The 24,513-nt window shown below is 49.8% G+C and overlaps 2 protein-coding genes across 3 annotated transcripts in view; one reads left to right on the forward strand and one right to left on the reverse strand.

Moving 5' to 3' along the window:
- Window positions 1–24,513, forward strand: part of cdh23 (cadherin-related 23) — a 211,165-nt gene that overhangs the window by 42,748 nt on the left and 143,904 nt on the right. The window lies entirely within an intron of this gene.
- The window catches only part of vsir (V-set immunoregulatory receptor), a 53,300-nt gene that overhangs the window by 12,928 nt on the left and 15,859 nt on the right, over window positions 1–24,513 (reverse strand). For both annotated transcript variants that reach the window (XM_070865555.1, XM_070865556.1), the window contains 5 exons: window positions 14,801–15,208; window positions 10,384–10,452; window positions 6,760–6,870; window positions 3,683–3,710; window positions 2,270–2,445 (listed from right to left, as the gene is read on the reverse strand). In XM_070865555.1, the coding sequence (XP_070721656.1) occupies window positions 2,270–2,445; window positions 3,683–3,710; window positions 6,760–6,870; window positions 10,384–10,452; window positions 14,801–15,208 (792 nt within the window). The remainder of the gene's footprint in view (window positions 1–2,269; window positions 2,446–3,682; window positions 3,711–6,759; window positions 6,871–10,383; window positions 10,453–14,800; window positions 15,209–24,513) is intronic.

Raw genomic sequence — 24,513 nt, forward strand, 5'->3', positions numbered from 1 at the left:
AGCCAGGGTATGTGCACCGTTTGTGCAAGTTATTGGGTGCAGTATTTCAGTCCCTCCTGTGAAGGCCGTGTTTATTTGGGTGTTGGCAAGTTCAGGCCTTGCCAGGGTAAAGTCTAAATTTGAACACTTCAGATGTTCCTACCACACGGATATTCTTATCTATTCTCTTCCAAATATAGGTTTAAAATATTGAAGTAAATTTGAAAAATGTTTATGACAAAGGTGTGTAAAATGCTAGAAATAATCTTCAGCGAAGTTCTCTCACATCAACTCTCTCTGCCCTCAAGCTCAGAATGCTCTCTCTCTCTCTCTCTCTCTGGTCTTCTCCCATTCACTCTCTTCCCCCTGCTTCACCTCTCTATCTCTCCCTCGCTCCTGTCTCTATTTCTCCCTCGCTCCTGTCTCTATCTCTCCCCCTCGCTCCTGTCTCTATCTCCCCCTCGCTCCTGTCTCTATCTCTCCCCTCGCTCCTGTCTCTATCTCTCCCCTCGCTCCTGTCTCTATCTCTCCCCTCGCTCCTGTCTCTATCTCTCCCTCGTCCTGTCTCTATCTCTCTCCCTCGCCCTCTCTTTTCTCCCCTCCCCTCTTCCCTCTCTCTCTCTCTCTCTCTCTCTCTCTCTCTCCCTCCTCCTCCCTCCCTCCCTCGCCCGCTCTCTGTCACCATTTCTTTCTCCCTCTCTCACTCTCCCCTCTCTCTCACTCTCCCCCACTCTCTCCCCCTCCCCCTTACCCCCCCCTCGATCTCCCCCTCCCCCCTCTCTCTCCCCCTCCCCCTCTCTCCCCCTTACCTCCCTCCCCTTCTCTCTCCCCCCCTCTCTCTACTCCCTCTCTCCCCCCTTTCTCTCTCTCTCCCCCCCTCTCTCTCCCATCCTCTCTCTCCCCCCTCCCCTTCTCTCTCCCCCCTCTCTCTCTCCCCCCCCCTCTCTCCCCCTTCTCTCTCTCCCCCCCTCTCTCCCCCTTCTCTCTCTCTCCCCCTCTCTCTCTCTCTCTCTCACCCCCCCCCCCTCCCTCCTTGCCCCCCCTCTGCATTTCACCATCTCTTTTTTATTGATCTCCTCACTGGGATCAATACTGGCCCCTGTCCCCTCTGTGTGATCCTTGGGCATTGGTACATTGGGGTGTGCGGAGTTTAGACCCCGGGGGAGCGGTATCTGTGAGCCAGCTGGCTACAGTGGCATGGCAGGAAACAGCTCCCTTACCTGGGCAGGAGACGCACACACCCCACAGAGAAGCAGACCCATCAATCTATGGCTCGGATAAAGCCAGTGTGAGCACGGGGAGCCAGCGTACAGACACCCGCCCCCCTCGCTCAGAACTCACCAAAGCACCAACGTGAATGTAGATTTTGGAATAAGACCCAATGTCAACCCAGTGCGAACAGACAGTCCAAGTATTCAAGATAATGAATATATTTACTCATGCAGTTCGAAAAGCCAAGCCAGGAAATTCACATCTCACAGCTTTCAAAGTGTTAGATTAAAATACTTGGCCTTTCACAACCACCAGATGTCTCAAAGCACTTTACAACCAATGAAGTACTATTTGGAGTGTTGTCACTGTGGGAAATGCAACATCCAATTTGCGCACAGCAAACTCCCACAAACAGTAATGTGCCAATGACCAGATAATCTGTTTTAGTGATGTTGATTGAGGAAGAAATATTGGCCCAGGACACCGGGGAGATCTTTTATGTCCACCTGAGAGAGCAGATGGGGCCTCGTTTTAACGTCTCATCCGAAAGATGGCATGCGCAGAGCTCTGTCCTGGTGGGCAGTGTGTGACTCACAGCCCACAGTATAACTTTGGTCGTGCTTTGAGACATCCGGTGGTTGCGAAAGGCGCTATAGAAATGTAAGTCATGGGATCTTTTACATCCACCCGAGAGAGCAGACGGGGCCTCGGTTTAACATCTCATCCGAAAGACAGCACCTCCGACAGTGCGGCACTCCCTCAGCACTGCACTGGGTGTGTCAGCCTGGATTTTGGTACTCAAGTCCCTGGAGTGGGGCTTGAACCCACGACCTACTGGCTTGGTGGCGAGGGTGCTACCCACTGAGCCACGGCTGACAGCTGAGAATTCGGAGGTTGCCCGAATTGATGCATTTGCAGGGAATTCCATCGCGCACCGCCCTACACACCTAAAAACATAAGCAGGAGTCGGCCATTCAGCCCTTCGAGCCTGCTCCGCCATTCAGTGAGATCATGGCCAATCATACGACAGTTTCTGTAACACGCCTACGTTAGAACGGATGGAAGAAAGCAAACCTACCCAGTACTGGGAAGAATCGTGGCAAAGGCTCAGGGGAAAGCGGTGTGCTGGGCTCAGAGAGAAGGTGGCGATCGGACTCTGAATGAAGTCGGCTAAAAACTGGCACTCTTGGTTTCGCTTCCAAATTCTGGGCAGCAATTTCCTCAAACACTGGATTCTCCACTCCGATGGCCTCACTGTAAATTGGAAAATCTAAGATGACTCATTTTTGCAGATATCATACGTTCATTTTGGATCTGAGATTGTTTAATTCTACCGATAACGTTTAATAATTTCTGGGTTATTTCCCACATTTTGACTGTCGTCGCAATGTATTGGCTTCAAGGTTTCTTTGCTTAAGAATTCACAGCAACACATCGCTATTGAGAACTAGTTGGTTTATTAACAAAGGTTTAACAATCACACGACACATTACCAGTTCATCCACCAGGCTCACAACCACCTGCCTCATCCCCCGAACCCAACTGGCTGGGGTTTTATTGAGTCTTGTGAACATCACGTGACTGGCTAAGCCACTCCCAACTCAACAGCTCTACAACTATATTTGTGTCGGATCATAAATCACGTTCCCTCTTAGTAATGGGGGACACTTCAACCGACAATTAAACCAATTAACTTTTAACTAGGAACATAAATCAAATCAAAATTTGGTTGCCGGGGGTGATGATGCACTCCAGTCCCTCCGGCGGTCACCTCTCGCGGAAGGCCGCGAGCGTACCGGTGGACACCGCGTGCTCCATCTCCAGGGACACCCTGGCCCGGATGTAACCGCGGAGGAGAGGCATCCTCACAGATTCATATATTAGCCGTGATCCCTTATTTTAAAGAAACTTAAGCCTCTCGAATGTTTTTGTTTTGATGGAGCCTCCTGGGCAACGTTGCTGCTACACTGCACGGGAATCTGCCGGCCTTACCCGGTCTGGCCTATATGTGACTCCAGACCCCACAGCAACGCGGTTGACCTTCTGAAATGGCCACCCAGTTGTATCAAACCGCGACAACACGGGACTGCAGCGGTTCAAGAAGGCGGCTCGCCACCACCTTCTCCAGAGCGATGAGGGATGGGCAATAAATGCCGGCCTAGCCGGCGACGCCCACATCCCGTGAACGAATAAAATAAATTTGGCGGAGTTGTGGGCAGGGGATGCACAGTGGTACGCAGAGGTCAAGTGCAGGTCCACGACACTGAATACCCAATATCGCCGTGGCTACGTGGTGGGTGACTGGAGCGAAATAATACTAGAAGAAAGAATGAAGATTTGTCTCGTCCCACCGTGTACATTCTCGTGGACATTTTATGACTTGCATTGACTTCAGTTCTGGAACCTGATTGTACTTATGTATGACCAGGGCAAAGGATCGGAGAAAGTTCCCTTGAGTTTAAAATAACTTGTAAGAGCAAAAAAAACTTACCTATCCATTCGGACAAGTTCATGGGCTCCTGCAATGTAAAATAGGTGAGGTGAGATTGTGCAGAATCTAAACATTTTACGTTCATGTTAAAGCAGAAAGGGCACAAATGATTTCAAGTTTTACAATCTGCGCATGAATTACATTGCTGTTGCAACGCAGAAACTGGCCATTCAGCCCAACGGGTGTACACCCCCATACCAACCTCCTCCCACCCCTCTTATTCTCACCCCATCAGCATAATCTTCCACTGAGAACATCTAGCAGTGGTCTGACTCTGTGAGGAGCAGTCCGGACACAGTAAGTATGGGCGCTCATAGGGTGATTGGCAGAACAAAATGCGTTAACAAGTGTCTGATTTCCTTCAAGCGAGAGCTGGACCTGTTTCTGGCTGGGGTGGAGATCACCTTGTACTAGAGGTGGGCACTGCGCGGAATTATAAGGGAGTCAAGGGTTACGGGGAGCGGGCGGGGAAGTGGAGCTGAGCCAAAGATCAGATCAGCCATGATCTTATTGAATGGCGGAGCAGGCTCGAGGGGCCAAATGGCCGACTCCTGCTCCTATTTCTTATGTTCTTACGAGAGTGACCCCTGGACTAGTTTGGATGGCCTAATGGGGGGGGGGGGGGGGGGGAGAGTTGGAGGATTTTGTTCCCAAGTAGGCCTGGATTTTGACCCGTTTTTTGGCCTTTCCCAGGAGATCCCATGGTTGTGGGTGGGGTGGGGAGCGTATATTTCACGACACACAAGGTTGCGTGAGATAGACTCGATGGACCAGAAGGTCTTTTGCTGTCTATCCATGTCCACCTGTTCATATCTGCTCCTTTCTCTCCTCGTGCTTATCTGCTTCCTCCGTAACTGCCTCTGTGCGATTCCATTGCAGGCCCGTGGTCTGTTTCCACCGGCAATATTTGCTAATATTGCTGACATCTGTTTGCTCGTCAGTGCAGTGGGGCAATGCGGAGGAGGGGCAGGGAAATATTGTTGCACGTCTGATCATAATCGTCAGCTGCTGAAACCTCTGCTGTCGGCACAATACTTTCATCAAATGCTGCTGGGGACATTACCTGTTCAATTACGCTGATTAGGTAAGAATTTCTCCGACAGTCAAACCACAAATTCCAGCACATGTCATCTGAGCTGACGCTGCAGTACAGCATTGAGCAGTTGCTGTACTACAAATTACATCTCTAACCGTGGCCCTGTCTAGCTGCTGTGGTGTTTAGATGGACATTAAATACAATGTGAATCCAAAAAAAGAAAGACTTGCATTTATATAGCGCCTTTCACAACCTCAGGATGTCCCAAAGCGCTTTACAGCCAATCAAGTATTTTTTTTTTAAGTGTAGCCACTGTTGTAATGTAGGAAAGGCGGCAGCCAATTTGCGCACAGCAAGCTCCCACACACAGCAATGTGATGATGACCAGATCATCTGTTTTGTTATGTGGTTGAGGGATAAATATTGGCCCCGGGACATCGGGGAGAACTCCCCCTGCTCTTCTTCGAAATAGTGCCATGGGATCTTTTACGTTCACCTGAGAGAGCAGACGGGGCCTCGGTTTAATGTCTCATCCTAAAGACGGCCCCTCCAACAGTGCAGCGCTCCCTCATCACTGCACTGGGAGTGCCAGCCTCGATTTTGTGCCCTGGAGTGGGACATGAACCCACAACCTTCTGACTCAGAGGCGAGGATGCTGCCCACTGAACCACGGCTGGCACTATGGAAAAAAGATGGTTCCCTCAACCAACACCACCCGAAACAGATTCGTTGCTCGTTCGTCTTAACGTCCCGCTCTGTGTGGGATCTTGCTGTGCGTGAAATGGCGGCCCTGTTTACCTAAATAACGGCACTCACTGTATTTTCACAGACACAAGATAAGGGTGCTTTATAACTGCAACTCTCTTACATTGATGAAACTTGGAGTTCTTCATTTCTGTAAACAAACTAGAGGCCATCGATATAAGATAGTCACCAAGAAATCCAATGGGGAATTCAGGAGAAACGTCTTTGCCCAGAGAGTGGTGAGAATGTGGAACTCGCTGCCACAGGGAGTGGTTGAAGCGAATAGTATCAATGCATTTAAGGGGAGGCTGGACAAGTATATGGGGGAGAAGGGAATAGAGGGGTATGCCGATAGATTTAGATGATGAAAGACAGGAGGAGGCTCGAGTGGAGCATAAACGCCGGCATGGACTGGTTGGGCCCAATGGCCTGTTTCTGTGCCGTATATCTGATGTAATATTATATTGGCACAAAATTGGCACTCGACCTAGTTTTCAGATGTAAATGTAGCTGATTATGAAATTGACTCTCTCCTGTCACTCAAATACCATGAATCCCTGTCCAAGGCAAATACCTGTTATTTCAAGGTAACACCAATTGCCAAGCAGAAAATCGGTTTCTTTCATTTCTGCTAAACATCACAGTGAAATAAAAGCAGAAAATCCTGGAACTAAACAGAGGGGGTGTCTGTGAGTGTGTCAGTAATCGCAGGGGTGTGTCTGTGAGTGTGTCAGTAATTGCAGGGGTGTGTCTGTGAGTGTGTCAGTAATCGCAGGGGGTGTCTGTGAGTGTGTCAGTAATCGCAGGGGTGTGTCTGTGAGTGTGTCAGTAATTGCAGGGGTGTGTCTGTGAGTGTGTCAGTAATCGCAGGGGGTGTCTGTGAATGTGTCAGTAATCGCAGGGGGTGTCTGTGAGTGTGTCAGTAATTTACAGGGTGTGTCTGTCAGTGTGTCTGTATTTACAGGGTGTGTCTGTCAGTGTGTCTGTATTTACAGGGTGTGTCTGGGTATGTGTCTGTATTTACAGGGTGTGTCTGTGTTTAGAGGGGGCCCCCGAGATTGTGTCAGTATTTACAGGAGGTCCCTGGGAGTGTATAACTATTTGCAGAAGATCGTGCACACAGATAACCGTTGGCCCGTTGCTGTGAGTACCAACACGTGTCCCAGGTGTTTGAAATTTTTTCAAATGTTGCTATTTATATGATTAAAATTGGTGTGAATACCGCACTCCTCCACTGTACGCAGCTCCACACGCAGGTTTTCAGAGTTGCTGTAAGAGTTAGGGGTGTTTCACTTACTTCTCCTGGTGGCCGCACCTTGTCTCTGTTTGTAAATGAGGAGCAGGATCAGGGGCAGGGACAGGATGCCAATTACACACGCCATCGTGCCCAGTGCAGCAGCTGTGGTGGCTGGGGGAAATAATCAGACAGCAGAGGGTTAATCAATGTGGACTGCTCCTCCGTGACATGCAGAGCGATTGAACTGAGGGGTAAACACATTTGCAGCATTATCATAGAACGATGCAGCGCAGAAGAAGGCCATTCGGCCCATCGTGCCTGTGCCAGCTCTTTGAAGAGCGATCCCATTAGTCCCACTCCTGCTCTTTCCCCATAACCCGAAAATGTCTCCTTTTCAAGTTTTTACCCAATTCTCGTTGGACGTTGTCAATACAGGGACTTACACATTCTACCTTACGTAAACTAGAGGTGATCCAAAATTCATACCAAGTCCTAACTCACACCAAGTCCCGCTCACCCATCACCCCATGTGCTCGCTGACTTACATTGGCTCCCGGCTAGGCAACGCCTCGATTTCAAAATTCTCATCCTTATTTTCAAATCCCTCCATGGCCTCGCCCCTCCCTATCCCTGTAATCTCCTCCAGCCCCACAACCCCCCGAGATGTGTGCGCTCCTCTAATTCTGTCTCCTTGAGCATCCCTGATTATAATCGCTCAACCATTGGTGGCCGTGCCTTCTGTTGCCTGGGCCCCAAGCTCTGGAACGCCCTCCCTAAACCTCTCCACCTCGCTTTCCTCCTTCAAGACGCTCCTTAAAACCCGTCTCTTTTGGTCACCTGCCCTAATTTCTACTTATGCGGCTCGGTGTCAAATTTTTATCTCGTGATACTCCTGTGAAGCGCCTTGGGACGTTTCACTACGTTAAAGGCGCTATATAAATATACATTGTTATTGTTGTTTCGTAATGCACACCGTTCTTCAGAATAGAAGGAAAAGCGGGAAAGATTTCCTCTGTCTCACTCCTTAGGGCAGAAGATGACTCCGTGCGATGTTGTGTAATGGTCGAGACCGTTTTACATTTCTCCCCAGTTTTAATCTCCATTCACTTCAAACAGGCTGCTGCTTCGCTGCCACCCGCATTGCAGAGTCCCACAGAGTCAACGTTTACCCTGGTGACTCTCTCAGATTATAGACAGTATCGAGCATCAACCCAGTGCCAATCTTTAAAGAAAAGCAAGACTTGCATTTATATGGCGCCTTTCACAATCACCGGACATCTCAAAGCGCTTTACAGCCAATGAAGTACTTTTAGAGTGTAGTCACTGTTGTAATGTGGGCAACGCGGCAGCCAATTTGCGCACAGCAAGCTCCCACAAACAGCAATGTGATAATGACCAGATCATCTGTTTTTTTGTTATGTTGATTGAGGGATAAATATTGGCCCCAGGACACCGGGGATAACTCCCCTGCTCTCCTTCAAAATAGTGCCATGGGATCTTGTACATCCACCTGAGGGGGCAGACGGGGCCTCGGTTTAACGTCTCATCCGAAAGACAGCACCTCCGACAGTGCAGCACTCCCTCAGCACTGCACTGGGAGTGTCAGCCTGGATTTTTGTGCTCCAGTCCCTGGAGTGGGACTTGAACCCACGACCTTCTGACTCAGAAGCGAGGGTGCTGCCCCCTGAGCCCCGGCTGACACGACCAAAACCTCTGCATGCACTTGTTGTACTACTTTGCCTCTTACTTTACCCGAGGCGTCGACTCCACAATGTCCCAAAGGGCCATCGATGCAACACAAAGTTAGGTGTTCAAAGGCAAGATCGATATTTAGAATGTAACGGTGTTGAAGATATGGAGGCGAGGTCAGTTCTTAGAATTGATGACGTAGAGTTGCCCTGGCTAATAAACTGGTGGGGCGTAAACATTGGGCCGAACTACCCACCCGTGTCCCTTTGGCCCTCTAAGTGATGTTTGGTCAGAAAAACTGAACATTTAAGCATAAAGTATGTGATGCATTTATTATGTGTGCAGCATTTTTGATGTGGAATAGATAATTGTGATGTACAGGTTCCGCAGCGAGTAATATCGTGTGTAATCGAGGGCTGCCTGCCGTGTATTTTTGTTTCCAGTGCTGATTTTTTAGTTTCATCGAGTCATTCGGAAGACAATAGTTCCAATGCGGGCGGATGCAATGTTATCATGAGTGCCCCTGAAGGCAAGGCACACAGAGTAAATATTTTGGAACCTGCCGATTTAGAATATACCTCAGAGGAAAAATATACAGGTGTTGCAGATACAAAGTAATGTCTGCAAATTTATAAAACCGATATGGGAATAAGGGGTTATGGGGAGCGGGCAGGGAAGTGGATCAGCCATGATCTTATTGAATGGTGGAGCAAGCTCGAGGGGCCGAATGGACAACTGTTCTTATGTAAGAGCTCATCACATGGCTCCGGTTGGGGTGGAGTGTAGAATGCTTCGGTGCAAATGGTGTCGCAGTTGTGTGGGGTGGACTGGTTGGGCCGGGTGCTCTTTACCTTTCCGCCATTGTTCATTGGTTTACATTTAGCCTTCAGGGCTGCTGACCGAGGGCCGTGTGGCTGTTTGTCGGCCGGCGTGGACACGATGGGCCGAAGTGGCCTCCTTCTGCGCTGCAGCTTTCTATGTTCCTTCCCTGCCTAAGTGGCTCCTTGCTGACAGTACATAATCAGCGAAGACGTACGATGCAGGTGAGGGATCCCACTTGATGTGACACTTTCGGCCCGTTGCAAGGGAGAGGATATGGAGTCGGAAGCTGAGATATCGGTCGGTCTGGTTCGGCCTGAGATGGGGGCCTGAGCGACATTTGTGGTGGGCGCCCAAAGACGCTGGTAGCTTTGGTATTCCCAATGTATGGACGGAGGAAATGTCTGGCTCATTGTTCTCCTCCGAGCAGAGAAAGGGTAAGAGGAGATTTGAAGGGGGTGTTTAAAATTATGATGGAGTAAATGAAGAAAGATTGTCTCCAACGGCTGAAGGGTTGAGAACCAGTGGGCTCAGATTTAAGGACCAGAGGCGACATGAGGAAAAACTGTTTTTATGCAACGAGTGGTTCGGATTTGGAATGTGCTGCCTGATCGGGCGGTGGATACAGATTTAATAGTAGCCTTCAAAAGGGAATTGGATAAATCCTTGAAGGAAAAAATAGCAGAGATATGGGGAAAGAGCAGGGGAGTGGGACTGCCTGGATTGCTCTCAGAAAGAGCCGGCATAAACTCGATGGGCCGAATGGCCTCCTGTGCCGTACTATTCTGTGATTGTGGACATGCAACCTGACAACATCCTTTTAGTGGAAGGGCCAAAGGAGGTGATGGTGAGGTGGAGCTGGGTGTCACCAGCGTATGTACAGATGCTTATCCCGTGTTGGCAGATGACGTTGCTCAGGGGCAGCACAGAGACGAGGAAGGGGAAGGATCAAGGGTGGACCCTTGACTGACTCTGGAGGTGATGGTGGAGGGGGAAGAGAAGCTGTTGCTGGCGCTGCTCCGAAGGGTACCTGAATGGATCAAACAAGGGCAGTCCCACCAAACCGGGCAGTGGAGGAGAGGTGTTTCCGAAGGGCGTTGGGGTCAATTGTGTCAAAGAGAGGTGGAGACGGGACAGTTAGTCCCAACATACAATACGAGAGAGCAAATGTCTTACCTTCTGCGTCTGACTTTGCATTAGCATCCCGAAAAGTACACTGTTGATTAGTGGAGTGAGTTCCATTTGCTGTAAAGTATGAGAATATCAGATTTAAGTGGCAGTCCCTCCACAATTTGCTCCCTTCAGATACATAGAAACATAGAAACATAGAAAATAGGTGCAGGAGCAGGCCATTCGGCCCTTCTAGCCTGCACCGCCATTCAATGAGTTCATGGCTGAACATGAAACTTCAGTACCCCCTTCCTGCTTTCTCGCCATACCCCTTGATCCCCCGAGTAGTAAGGACTTCATCTAACTCCCTTTTGAATATATTTAGTGAATTGGCCCCAACCACTTTCTGTGGCAGAGAATTCCACAGGTTCACCACTCTCTGGGTGAAGAAGTCTCTCCTCATCTCGGTCCTAAATGGCTTACCCCTTATCCTTAGACTGTGACCCCTGGTTCTGGACTTCCCCAACATTGGGAACACTCTTCCTGCATCTAACCTGTCTAAACCCGTCAGAATTTTAAACGTTTCTATGAGGTCCCCTCTCATTCTTCTGAACTCCAGTGAATACAAGCCCAGTTGATCCAGTCTTTCTTGTTAGGTCAGTCCCACCATCCCGGGAATCAGTCTGGTGAACCTCCGCTGCACTCCCTCAATAGCAAGAACGTCCTTCCTCAGGTTAGGAGACCAAAACTGTACACAATACTCCAGGTGTGGCCTCACCAAGGCCCTGTACAACTGTAGCAACACCTCCCTGCCCCTATACTCAAATCCCCTCGCTCTGAAGGCCAACATGCCACAAGATACACACAAGATCATTACAAACGAGGGTGGCCATTTGACACACCTAGCTCACCCTTCCGTCTAACTCACTCTTAAATCATTCAAGAGGTTTTGCCTCCACCGCTGTACTCGGAGGACCATTTTGGTATCGGTCTCGCTTGGTGAATTAAAACAAATCTGTAAATCAGTGCACCTCTCCTGAAATACTTCTTCCTAAAACAATGATCCTTTTACATTGTACAAGCAGTGACAGTCTCACATTGGAAATGGTTGAGCCGACTGGACTTGGATGTATTCGGGGTTAAACCCAGCAGCGGCTCCGACATCTCCTCTCCAGCTCAGCCTCATCCAACAAGAAAGGCCGATTCACCAGTTTGTACCCAGGTCTCCTTGAGCCCAGGTGGTTTAAGCCCCCAGATTTACCGTTTCTATCCCATTTAGGATCATATACACTTCTATAGGATCCCCTCTCGTACGCCTCCTTTCAGGTATTATTAACTTTTAAACCTTCCTCATAGCAGTCCATTTTGGATATCAATATGTGCGAGTGGATCTTTGCTTTCCTCATTGTTAGTGAAAGGAAGTATTTGGTTTTTATGTCCTGTGTCAGCCGTGGCTCAGTGGGCAGCTCGCTCTCCTCTAAGTCCGAAGGTTGTGGGTCAAGCTCTGCGCGCCCCCCCCACCCCCCACCCCCACCCCGGCCCCGAATCGTTCTCTCCACATGGTGCTGAGAAGCAGGACCTGAGGCCCAAGACTCCGCTCACACCCCAGCCCCGACTCTCTCTCCTCCCCCCCCCCCGCCTCCCGCTCCGATCCCTCTCGGGGGGGGGCAAGAGTGGCAGCGAGCGGCGGCGGGGTCAGAGAAGCGGTGGGGGGAGGGGGGTGCGAAGAAAGTGAGAGGCGCTGGGGGGAGTGAGTGAGAGAGGCTGGGAGGGAGAGAGTGAGAGAGGCTGGAGGGAGTGAGTAAGAGATGGTGGGGGGAGTGAGTAAGAGATGGTGGGGGGGAGTGAGTGAGAGAGGCTGGGCGGAGAGAGGGAGATGCGCTGGGGTGAGAGAGGCTGGGGGGGAGTGAGTGAGAGAGGCTGAGGGGGAGTGAGTGAGAGAGGCTGAGGGGGAGTGAGTGAGAGAGGCTGAGGGGGAGTGAGTGAGAGAGGCTGAGGGGGAGTGAGTGAGAGAGGCTGGGGGGGAGTGAGTGAGAGAGGCTGGGGGGGAGTGAGTGTGAGAGGCTGGGGGGGAGTGAGTGAGAGAGGCTGGGGGGAGTGAGTGAGAGAGGCTGGGGGGGAGTGAGTGAGAGAGGCTGGCGGGGGGGGAGTGTGTGAGAGAGGCTGGGGGGGAGTGAGTGGGAGAGGCTAGGGGGAGTGAGTGAGAGAGGCTGGGGGGGAGGAGAGTGAGAGAGGCTGGGGGGGAGGAGAGTGAGAGAGGCTGGGGGGGAGGAGAGTGAGAGAGGCTGGGGGGGAGTGAGTGAGAGAGGCTGGGGGAGGAGAGTGAGAGAAGCTGGGGGAGGAGAGTGAGAGAGGCTAGGGGGTGTGAGTGAGTGAGAGAGAGGCTGGGGGGGTGGAGAGTGAGAGAGGCTGGGGGAGGAGAGTGAGAAAGGCTAGGGGGTGTGAGTGAGTGAGTGAGAGAGGCTGGGGGGAGTGAGTGAGAGAGGCTGGGGGGTGAGTGAGTGAGAAAGGCTGAGGGGGAGTGAGTGAGTGAGAGAGGCTGAGGGGGAGTGAGTGAGTGAGAGAGGCTGAGGGGGAGTGAGTGAGTGAGAGAGGCTGGGGGGGAGTGAGTGAGAGAGGCTGGGGGAGTGAGTGAGAGAGGCTAGGGGGAGTGAGTGAGAGAGGCTGGGGGGGAGTGAGTGAGTGAGGGAGGCTGAGGGGGAGTGAGTGAGAGAGGCTGAGGGGGAGTGAGTGAGAGAGGCTGGGGGAGTGAGTGAGAGAGGCTGGGGGAGAGTGAGTGAGAGAGGCTGGGGGGGGAGTGAGTGAGAGAGGCTGGGGGGGAGTGAGTGAGAGAGGCTAGGGGGAGTGAGTAAGAGAGGCTGGGGGAGAGAGTGAGGAGGGGGCGGAGAGACACGGGTGGGGGGGAATCGGAGGGTGAGAGAGAACTTGGAAGACTGATCATGTGGCATGTACTTGGACTGGGGTAAGACACTTTGGCCAGCCCTTGCTGGCTTCTGGGGAGCTCTGTCCTCTGTCACTTCAGGAAGTCAAAGTGGATCGAGTTACAATTCGCAAAGTCAGTGAGACCCTGGGATGGTTCCAGTTGCACATTCCTGTGAAACTTCAGGGTGTGGCTTATCCTCCAAGGTGACAATCATAGACAAAGGGTGGAGTATGGCGGCCATTTTTTGCAGTACAAATAAGCACGTCCTTAAAGAAGCAGGCATAACTTGTGCACTTTAAGTTATCAGCAACAGCACAAAAGTGTTATTGGACTGTAACATGAGGAAATCGGTGACAAACAGCAAATCTTTCTGCTCAACTTCGAGGTGCAAATCAGTACATATTTTTAAACTACGGTCCATGACTATGTGTTTAATCTTTGACTTTTATTTCATCCTTTGCTGTGCGTGCTAATTATTTCTTCAAGCACTTCAAACACTTGGTACACTTCCTTTGCTGCAACGTGCAACATACCAGATGTTTTCGGATTGAAAATATAAAGCATGAGAAAGTCTCGACCTTTCAGGAGAGGATCCCGAGACAAGCTCCAGCAGTGGTTATAACATAAGAAATAGGGGCAGGAGTCGGCCATTCCTCCCTCGAGCCTGCTCCGCCATTTAATAAGATCACGGCTGATCTTCGACCTCAGCTCCACTTTCCCGCCCGATCCCCATATCGCTCGATTCCCTTAATATCCAAAAATCTATCGATTTCTGTCTTGATTATACGTGACAGATACTGCAGGTTATACACTTTTCTTTTTTTTATTTTCATTAAATGGCACATTTGTTTTCACTCACCGAGTACGCGCTCACTGTGAAACGCTACACTTCAAAGAAAGGATCGTGAGAGCAGAAACCGCCATAGACTCGGTTTTAAACACTCCTTCAAACTCGTGATATCAGCAACTGGGCAAAACATAAGAAGTAGGAGCAGGAGTTGGCCGCACGGCCTCTCGAGCCTGCTCCGCCATTCACTAAGATCGTGGCTGATCTGATCTTGGGCTCAGCTCCACTTCCCCGCCCGCTCCCCATAACCTTTGACTCCCTTATCGTGCAAAAATCTGTCTATCTCCACCTTAAATATATTCAATGGCCCAGCTCTCTGGGGCAGAGAATTCCACAGATTCATGGCCCTCTGAGAGAAGAAATTCCTCCTCATCGCAGTTTTAAATGGGCGACCCCTTATTCTGAAACTATGGCCCCTAGTTCTAGATTGCCCCACGAGGGGAAACATCCTCTCCGCCCACTGTCTCCTTATGTGGCTCGGTATCAAATTTTGTTTGATAATTGCTCCATTTTACTACGTTAAAGGCGCTAGATAAATGCAAGTTGTTGCTGTTGCTGAACAGAGTGGCCACAGGACCCCTTCCCCATTGCCGTCTGGCTATTTCTTTCCCAGGTGCGGATGAGGGGATGGGTGGCCCGGTTCTGGCCACTCGGCAGGTATCAAGTACTCCCTGACCTCCCCACGACACAATCGCTTCCTGGAGAGAACTTACCGCGCGTGACCTGGAGCTCCATGGTGCCATACACGGTCAGGCCGACCTTGGGGTGGTGTCGGTTCTCCGGCAACCTGTGCAGTTCGTGCACCACGCAGCAGTAAAACCCTTGGTCGTCCGGCAACAGGTGGGTGAGGGTGACCCAGAACAGGCCCCTGTGGTCCGAGCTCATGTACACCCCGTGGCCCTTGTACTGGACGCGGGTCTCCCACTTGACGCTGGTGTTGCGGACATGCGCCTTCTCCGCGCACGTGTCGTTCCGGCCGCGGCTGAAGTACCACAGCTTGGTCAGGAAGTCATGTCTGTCCAGGAGGTGCCCCGAGAGGCTGCACTGAAGGGTGACGTTTAGCCCCTCGGGGCACGTGTAGACCATGTGAGCACTCGATACTTTCAGCACTGCAGCGTGACCTGTTGAGGGAGAAAGCAAGTATAAAATGAAGGTCAAAGAAAAATAATTGTGTGGTAGACCCTGGCCCAAAGACCGCCCTAAGTGGAGGAAGTGCATCGGGCAGGGCGCTGAGCACCTCGAGTCTCGTCGCCGAGAGCGTGCAGAAACCAAGCGCAGGCAGCGGAAGGAGCGTGCGGCAAACCAGTCCCACCCTCCCTTTCCTTCAACCACTGTCTGTCCCACCTGTGACAGGGACTGTGGCTCTCGTATTGGACTGTTCAGCCACCTAAGGACTCATTTTTAGAGTGGAAGCAAGTCTTCTGAATTGGAATTCAGAAGAATGAGAGGTGATCTTATCGAAACGTATAAGATTATGAGGCGGCTTGACAAGGTGGATGCAGAGAGGATGTTTCCACTGATGGGGGAGACTAGAACTGGAGGGCATGATCTTAGAATAAGGGGCCGCTCATTTAAAACTGAGATGAGGAGAAACTTCTTCTCTCAGAGGGTTGTAAATCTGTGGAATTTGCTGCCTCAGAGAGCTGTGGAAGCTGGGACATTGAATATATTTAAGACTGAAATTGACAGATTCTTAAACGATAAGGGGATAAGGGGTTATGGGGAGCGAGCAGGGAAGTGGAGCTGAGTCCATGATCAGATCAGCCATGATCTTATTGAATGGCGGAGTAGGCTCAAGGGGCCAAATGGCTGACTCCTGCTCCTATTTCTTATGTTCTTATGTTCCTCGATTCCGAGGGACTGCCGATGATGATGATGATGATGATTCGCTGTGGAAAATAACTATGGCGTGTTCGTGCTCCAAATGCACCTTGTCGTGGATTTAATTCGGTATGGACTGCACGGGCTGAAAGGCCTTCTGCCATGCTGTAACCATTCTATGATTCTGTACTCCCTTCATTAAACTTATGGTGAAATTCCAATCTCAGCTGTGCTTCACATTCAGTGGGCAGCACCCTCGCCTCAGAGTCAGAAGGTTGTGGGTTCAAGTCCCACTCCAGGGACTTGAGCACATCAATCTAGGCTGACACTCCCAGTGCAGTGCTGAGGGAGTGCTGCACTGTCGGAGGTGCCGTCTTTCAGATGAGACGTTAAACCGAGGCCCCGTCTGCTCTCTCAGGTGGACATAAAAGATCCCGTGTCACTATTTCGAAGAAGAGCAGGGGAGTTATCCCCGGTGTCCTGGGGCCAATATTAATCCCTCAATCAACATAACAAAAACAGATTATCCGGTCATTATCACATTGCTGTTTGTGGGAGCTTGCTGTGCGCAAATTGGCTGCCGCGTTTCCCACATTACAACAGTGACTACACTCCAAAAGTACTTCATTAGCGGTAAAGCGCTTTGAGATGTCCGATGGTCGTGAAAGGCGCTCTATAAATGCAAGTCTTTCTTTTATATAGCTCCTTTCATGCCCTCCGGACAGCCCACAGCGCTTTACAGCCAATGAAGTACTTTTGAAGTGTAAACACTGTTGTAATTTTCATTTTTGGGTTGGCAGGCTGTAACTAGTGTGGTGCCGCAAGGATTAGTCATAGGGCCTCAGCTATTTACAATCTATGTCGATGATTTGGATGAGGGGTGTAAAGTCCTTACTCTGCTGCATGAAACCACACGAGGCACATTCTAGGGACAAGGTCACTCTCTGACCTTAACTCTTTATTTACAGCTCTCCACAAGTGAGGACCCTGCGTGGGACCTCCCTTTATATACCTGGTAATAAGGTAAGGAGTGTCTCCCACAAGTTCACCCCTTGTGGCCAAGGTGTGCATCTAGATTGTGTGTATCCAGTAATACAGTGGTGTTACATTATGTACATGATAAGGGGACCGAGTGTAATGTATCCAGGTTTACTGACCGTACAAAGCTAGGTGGGAAAGTAAGTTGTGAGGAGGGTGCAAAGGGATATAGACAGGTTAAGTGAGTGGGCAAGAACGTGGCAAATGCAACATAACGTGGAGAAAGGTGAAGTTATCCACTTAGGTAAGAAAAAGGGAACAGCAGAGTATTTTTTAAATGGTGAGAGATTGGGAAATGTTGGTGTTCAGAGGGACCCAGATGTCCTTGTACACAAATCACTGAAAGTTAACATGCAGGCATGGCAAGCAATTAAGAAAGCAAATGCTATGTTAGCCTTTATTATAAAGGAATGGAAGTATAAGAGTAAAGTCTTACTGCAATTATATAGGGCCCTGGTGAGACCACACCTGGAGTATTGTGTACAGTTTTGGTCTCCTGACTTAAGGAAAGATACACTTGCCTTAGAAGGGAGTGCAACGATGGTTCACTAGACTGATTCCTGGAATGAGGAGAGATTGAGTAGACCAGGCCTGTATTCCCTAGAGTTTCGAAGAATGAGATAAAATTCTTACAGGGTTTGACAGGGTGGTTGCAGGGAGGATGTTTCCCCCTGGCTGGGGAGTCTAGAGCCATAGGTCACAGTCTCAGGATAAGGAGTCGGCCATTTAGGACTGAGATGAGGAGAAACTTCTTCACTCAGAGGCTGGTGAATCTTTGGAATTTTCTACCCCAGAGGGCTTTGGAGGCTCAGTTGTTGAGGATATTCAAGACCGAGATCGATAGATTTTTGGACTCTAGGGGATATGGGGATTGTGTGGGAAGGTGGAGCTAAGGTAGATCAGCCACGATCTTACTGAATGGCGGAGCAGGCTCGAGGGGCCGAATGGCCTACTCCAGCTCCTATTATGTCCCCACCTTGTGGTACTCCAAAGCGTCATTTCAATGTCACACTTGGGGCAGAAAAAACATAAATAAACAAAGGCACTCAGTGGCAACATCCAGGGAAATCTCTCCCGGGGTCCGTGTGTCAGACTTAATGGTTGCTGGGGAGCGGGTTGGGAAGTGTTTAGTTATGATGCTCCCGGGCATCAGGAGTATGAGGCAGGGTCAATAGACAAACTGTTTTTTTTCCTGCCCATCACTTTCTGATATAACCGTTGAGTGAGGCTGCCCACTATCTCTTGACCTTCAAAGGGATATACACTTTGGCAGCAGAGTACAACGTTGCAGATAATATTCCTGGCCTTATAAAGCAGGATATCCTTGATCATGAGCAATACCTCAGAGATTCTGGAACTGTGATCTTACCAGAACCCTCTACAGTTTCCACATGACATTATTTGACGTCTTCTCTTGGCATGTTTATGGTTCAGTTTTCCATTTCATTTGCCTGCAGTGACGGGACATGTTTTGCATCAAGTCTAGGAAATGTCAGCTGCTAATGTTCCGTCCAGCACACTTTGTATTTACAAGCTTCACTCCAGAACTTGCGGCTGCGTCTAATCGAGGTTGGCAAGTTTAGCGCAGCTGCACTGTCAGAGGTGTCGTCTTTCACGTGAGGACATCTGACCGAGGGCCTAACTTGGCCATGCAGGTGGTCACAGGAGAGCCCACGGCCAGCATTTCTCCCTCCGCCAACATGTCTCCCTCTGCCAACACCACCAAAAACAGATTACGTGATGTTCACAAGACTCAATAAAACCCCGGCCAGTTGGGTCTAGGTCATCCACGATGAGGTATGCAGTTGTGAGCCTGGTGGATGAACTAGTAATGCAGTTGTGAGCCTGGTAGATGAACTAGTAATAAGGCAGTCAGTTTATTAGCAAAGGTTTAACAATCACACTACACATTACCAGTTCATCCACCCAGCTCACAACTGCATACCTCATCGTGGATGACCTAGACCCAACTGGCTGGGGTTTTATTGAGTCTTGTGAACATCACGTGATTGGCTAAGCCACTCACAATGCAACAGCTCTACAACTATTTTTGTAAAGCAAAAGATCAAATGCCTCCTTATTAAAGGGTCACTAAAACCCACAAATTAAACAAATATACTCTTTAGCAAAAATGGTTCAAGTTAAAATTTGGTTGCCGGGGGTGACGATGCACTCCTGTCCCTCCGGCGCCCACCTCTCGCGGAAGGCCGCGAGTTTACAGGTGGACACCACGTGCTCCATCTCCAGGGACACCCTGGCTTGGATGTAACCGCAGAAGAGAGGCAGGCAGTCGGACTGAACGACCCCCTCGACCTCCCGCTGCCTGGACCGGCTGATGGCCCCCTTGGCCATGCCCAGGAGCAGTCCTACGAGGAGGCCTTCCGACCTGCCCGCCCCCCTCCGCACAGGGTGCCCAAAGATCAGGAGCGTGGGACTGAAGTGCAACCAGAAATAGAGGAGCAGACTCTTCAAATATTGGAAGAGGGGCTGCAACCTGGCACATTGCACATACACGTGGAACACGGACGACTCTAGACCGCAGAAATTACAGGCGGCCTAGGAGCCTGTGAATTGACTTAAAAACTTATTGCACGGGTCTGCTCCGTGCAACACCCTCCAGGCCAAGTCCCCAATAAATAAAGGGAGGACTCCCGCGTAGAGGGAACTCCATTGGGGACCCCCGCCTCCTCCAGGCAGGAAGATGGCACAGCGGAGAGTGTGCAAGAGGAGTCCGTACAGGAATCCCCTCCACGAAGAACTGAAAGGCACGGAGGGGATTTATCGGAAGAGGCTCAAGTTGTAAGACGCCGATTCCCGAGGGAGGTCTCGGGGCTTGGCACCGATGAGGAATTCCGTCCAGATGCAACAGCTCTACAAACCTGTGAGCATACTCACTGGCGCATACATACACTGAGGACACGATGAGGGCCAATACAAGTGAAGGTTTATCCTTCTGTTCAACCTGTGAATGGAGTGTCCCTTTTAAGGTGGAGATTTTACACAGTCTGGAGCTCAAACATCCCCAGAATTAAACTTTATTTCAACCAAAAAAAACATGGCCCACTCTGAGCAAAATCCCCACCTCGGTCCTTGTATATCTGCCATCTGTTCTTAATTGGCGTTTTCAGATTGAAAGTTACCAGGTGACGTTACTGTTTTTATTAACACAGCGTGCAGAGTCTGAGATGAAATGAAGTTCAGACCATGCAGCGGACTGACGCTCCTGCAGCGAGGGAACAGCTGGTGCACATCAGGTTCATCTTGTTGCTGCATTCCATTTACCTCGCGTCATCGCAGCGTAAAGCTCTCCACCCTTGGCTCGTGCACAACATACGCACCCACCATGGGTGTTGGACGATGAACAAGTCCCTTCCTAACCTTCTAGGCTTTCAAAACAGCTCCCCGTGTTCCCAGACAGCCAACAACAACCACTTGAATTTATATAGCACCTTTAACGTAGTGAAACAGCTCAAGGCTATCTTACGAAGATAGGTTGAGTAGGTTGGGCCTCTACTCATTGGAGTTCAGAAGAATGAGGGGTGATCTTTTTGAAACACGTAAGATAATGTGGGGCTCGACAAGATGGAAGCAGAGAGGATATTTCCACTCATTGAGGAAACTAAAACTAGGGGACATAGTCTCAGAATAAGGGGCCACCCATTTAAAACAGAGATGAGGAGGAATTCCTTCTCTGAGGGTTGTAGAACTCTGGAACTCTCTGCCCCAGAGAGCTGTGGAGGCTGGGTCATTGAATATATTTAAGGCGGAGATAGACAGATTTTTGAGCGATAAGGGAATAAAAGGTTATGGGGAGCGGGCAGGGAAGTGGAACTGAGTCCACTATCAGATCATCCATGATCTTATTAAATGGCGGAGCAGGCTCGAGGGACCGTATGGCCTACTCCTGCTCCTATTTCTTATGTTCTGTAATGCAATAAAAATTTGACACCGAGCCGCATAAGTAGAAATTAGTGCAGGTGACCAAAAACTGGGTCAAAGAGGTAGGTTTTAAGGAGCGTCTTGAAGGAGGAAAGAGCGGTAGAAGAGGGCAGGGGGGTTTCGGGAGGGAGTTCGAGAGCTTGGGGCCCAGGCGACAGAAGGCACGGCCACCAATGGTTGAGTGATTATAATCAGAGATGCTCAAGAGGGCAGAATTAGAGGAGCGCAGACATCTCGGGAGCTGGAGGAGATTCATCATGTCATAGGTAGTCCCTCGAAATCGAGGAAGACTTGCTTCCATTCTGAAAGTGAGTTCTCAGGTGGCTGAACAGTCCAATACGGGACTTACAGTCTCTGTCACAGGTGGGACAGACAGTGGTTGAAGGAAAGGGGAGGGTGGGACTGGTTTGCCGCACGCTCCTTCCGCTGCCTGCGCTTGCTTTCTGCATGCTCTCGGCGACGAGACTCGAGGTGCTCAGCGCCCTCCCGGATGCTCTTCCTCCACTAAAACTCAGCTGCCTGTGTCCTAACTCACACCAAGTCCCGTACACCCATCACCCCCTGTGCTCATTGACCTACATTGGCTCACAGTTATGCAAAACCTCAATTTCAAAATTCTCATTTTTGTTTTCAAATCCCTCCATGGCCTCACCCCTCCGTATCTCTAATCTCCTTAGCCCCACAACCCACCCCACTCCCGAGATGTCTGCCCTCCTCTAATTCTGCCCTCCTGAGCATCCCTGATTATAATCGCTCCACCATCGGTGGCCGTGCCTTCTGTTGCCTGGGCCGCAAGCTCTGGAACTCCCTCCCTAAACCTCTCCGCCTCTCTACCTCGCTTTCCTCCTTCAAGATGCTCCTTAAAACCGACCTCTTACCTGTCCTAATTTCTCCTTGTGTGGCTCGGTGTGAAACTTTTGTCTTGTAATATTCCTGTGAAGCGCCTTGGGATGTTGCACTATGTTAAAGGTGCTATACAAACACAAGTTGTTGTTGTAGAAGGGACAGTTTTAACATCAGGAAGAAATGAGTTTATCTCGCACCTTGTCACACCTCTAAGTGACTACACATAATAGCCGTGAAATTTCCGTCGGTCGTATTTAGCATCTAAATACTCAACGCATGTCGTTGCTTTGCCATTTAAAATAAATAGGTTAATGGCTGCTTTAAAGTAACTGAAAAGTGAACATCACGCAGCTGCATTCGTTCACTTGCATTACCATTTCTAGACCCCGATGAATAACAGAGCTTGTTATGTAGTCAAACGCAGCAGCCATTTTGCTCGCAGCAAGATCCATTAAACAGGATGAGATGTACGAGCGGCTAATCTTTTTTTTGGCAGTTGTGGTCGAGGGAGGAATGTTGGCAGCTTTAGTTGTTTTTACGCGCAGCTGAAAAGGCCGAGTTTGGAGATCTTTCGACGCTTGCCTTGGAAGAGGCACAGGAGGAGGCCATTCAGCCCCTTGATCCTGCTCTGCCATCATCCAGTTAAATCATGGCCAATCTGCACCAGAATTCCATTTACCCCCCCCCGGACCCCCGATACCCTTGCCCAACAAAAATCTAGCGATCTCAGTCTTGAAAGCTCCATGGACCCTCAGCCTTTTGGGGGAGAGAGTTCCAGATTTTCACTGGCAAGACTTAATTCTCGATTTTGTTCCTGAATGTCCTGGCTCTAATTTTAAGATTGTGTCCCCTTGTTCTTGATTCCCCCTACCACAGCATATAATTTATCTGTATATACCCTATCAAATCCTTTAAATATTTTAAACACACTGTGAGGTATCCCTGATATGTGTTTTCAGCGCTGATTTGAAAGTTAGCCGTGTGGGCCACACAAGAACAGAAGAAATAGGCCATTTGGCCCCTCGAGCCTGCTCCGCCATTCAATAAGATCATGGCTGATCTGATCTTGGCCTCAACTCCACTTCCCTGCCCGCTCCCCATAACCCTTCACTCCCCAATCATTTAAAAATCTGTCAATCTACACCTTAAATATATTCAAGGACCCAGCCTCCACAGCTCTCTGGGGCAGAGAATTCCACAGATTTACAACCCTCAGAGAAAAGAAATTCCTCCTCATCTCCATCTTAAATGGGCGACCCCTTACTCTGAAATTATGCCCCCTAGTTCTAGATTCCCCCACGAGGGGAAACATCCTCTCAGCATCTACCCTGTCCAGCCCCCTCAGAATCTTATATGTTTCAATAAGATTCCCTCTCATTCTTCTAAACTACAATGAGTACAGGCCCAACCTGTGATGAAATTCATGAAAATAACAAAAAGAACTGCACTTATATAGCGGCTTACTGTATCTTGGAAACAGCTGAAAAGCACGGCTCATAAAATTCATCAGTAACGGTTGTCGTATCAGTGACTGCAACACCCATTTTGTACACAGCAATTAGATGAATCATTAGTTGGTTTCATGATGTTGGTTCAGAGACGACCAGCACACAGGGACTGTTCCTGGTGCTGTGATCGTGGATAGACTGGAGAAGCTGGGGTGGTTCTCCTTGGAGCAGAGAAGGTTTGGAAGAGATTTGATCGAGGTGTTCAAAATCATGAGGGGTCTGGACAGAGTAGAGAGAGAGGAACTGTTCCCACTGGTGGAAGTGTCGAGAACCAGAGGACACAGATTTAAGGCGATTGGCAGAAGAACCAAAGGCGACATGAGGAGAAGCTTTTTAACGCAGCGAGTGGTTAGGATCTGGAATGCGCTGCCTGAGAGGGTGGTGGAGGCAGACTCAATCGTGGCTTTCAAAAGGGAGTTGGATAAGTACCTAAAGGAAAAAAAAGGTGCGGGGCTACGGGGAAAGGGCGGGGGAGTGGGCCTGGCTGAGGTGCTCCTGCAGAGAGCCGGCACGGGCTCGACGGGCCGAATGGCCTCCTTCTGTGCTGTAACCGTTCTCTGATTCTATGAGATCTTTAACACCAGAACAGGCAGTCAGGGCTATGACTCAATGACTCCTCCCTCAGTACATAACTGGTGCGTCAAGCTAGCTTATGTCCTAGAGTGGGGCTTGAACCCACAACCTTCTGATGCAATTACTAATAAATCCCACATGCTGATGGACGAGATTACATTTTGTGCAGTGACATTACAATGTGTGTGTTGACGTCACAAGGCGAGATAGCAAATCTTCCCCAAGTGTTGGGTACAATCTCCACACCCACACACATAGGAAAGATGAATCTCTGAACTCAGCATCAAGTCCCGATCGCGCAAGCTATATTAATATTCAACAACATGGCCAATTGACTATTTGAAGTTACATAGGGAATGTAGGGACTCCAAAGTTCCTGGTGTGAAAATGTGATTAATTGTGACCCAGAGAGAGTTACCGTGTGGGGAGATACAGAAGCATGACGAGACAAATTTACTGAGAGGTGGACTTTGGTCTGAGACCAGCAGCCAGCAAGAGCAGAGTTATACTGTGAGCTGTGAGTCACACACTGACACAAGACTCCCAAAGCAAGCGCTCTACTCAGAACTCCTACCGGGCAAGCGAGTCCAAGGTGGGCAGAGGAAACATTTCAAGGGCACCCTCAAAGCCTCCTTGATAAAATGCAACATCCCCACCGACAGCTGGGAGTCCCTGGCCAAAGACCGCCCTAAGTGGAAGAA

Source organism: Pristiophorus japonicus, chromosome 22, assembly GCF_044704955.1.
Source record: "Pristiophorus japonicus isolate sPriJap1 chromosome 22, sPriJap1.hap1, whole genome shotgun sequence".
In the NCBI taxonomy this organism is placed as follows: Eukaryota; Metazoa; Chordata; class Chondrichthyes; family Pristiophoridae; genus Pristiophorus; species Pristiophorus japonicus.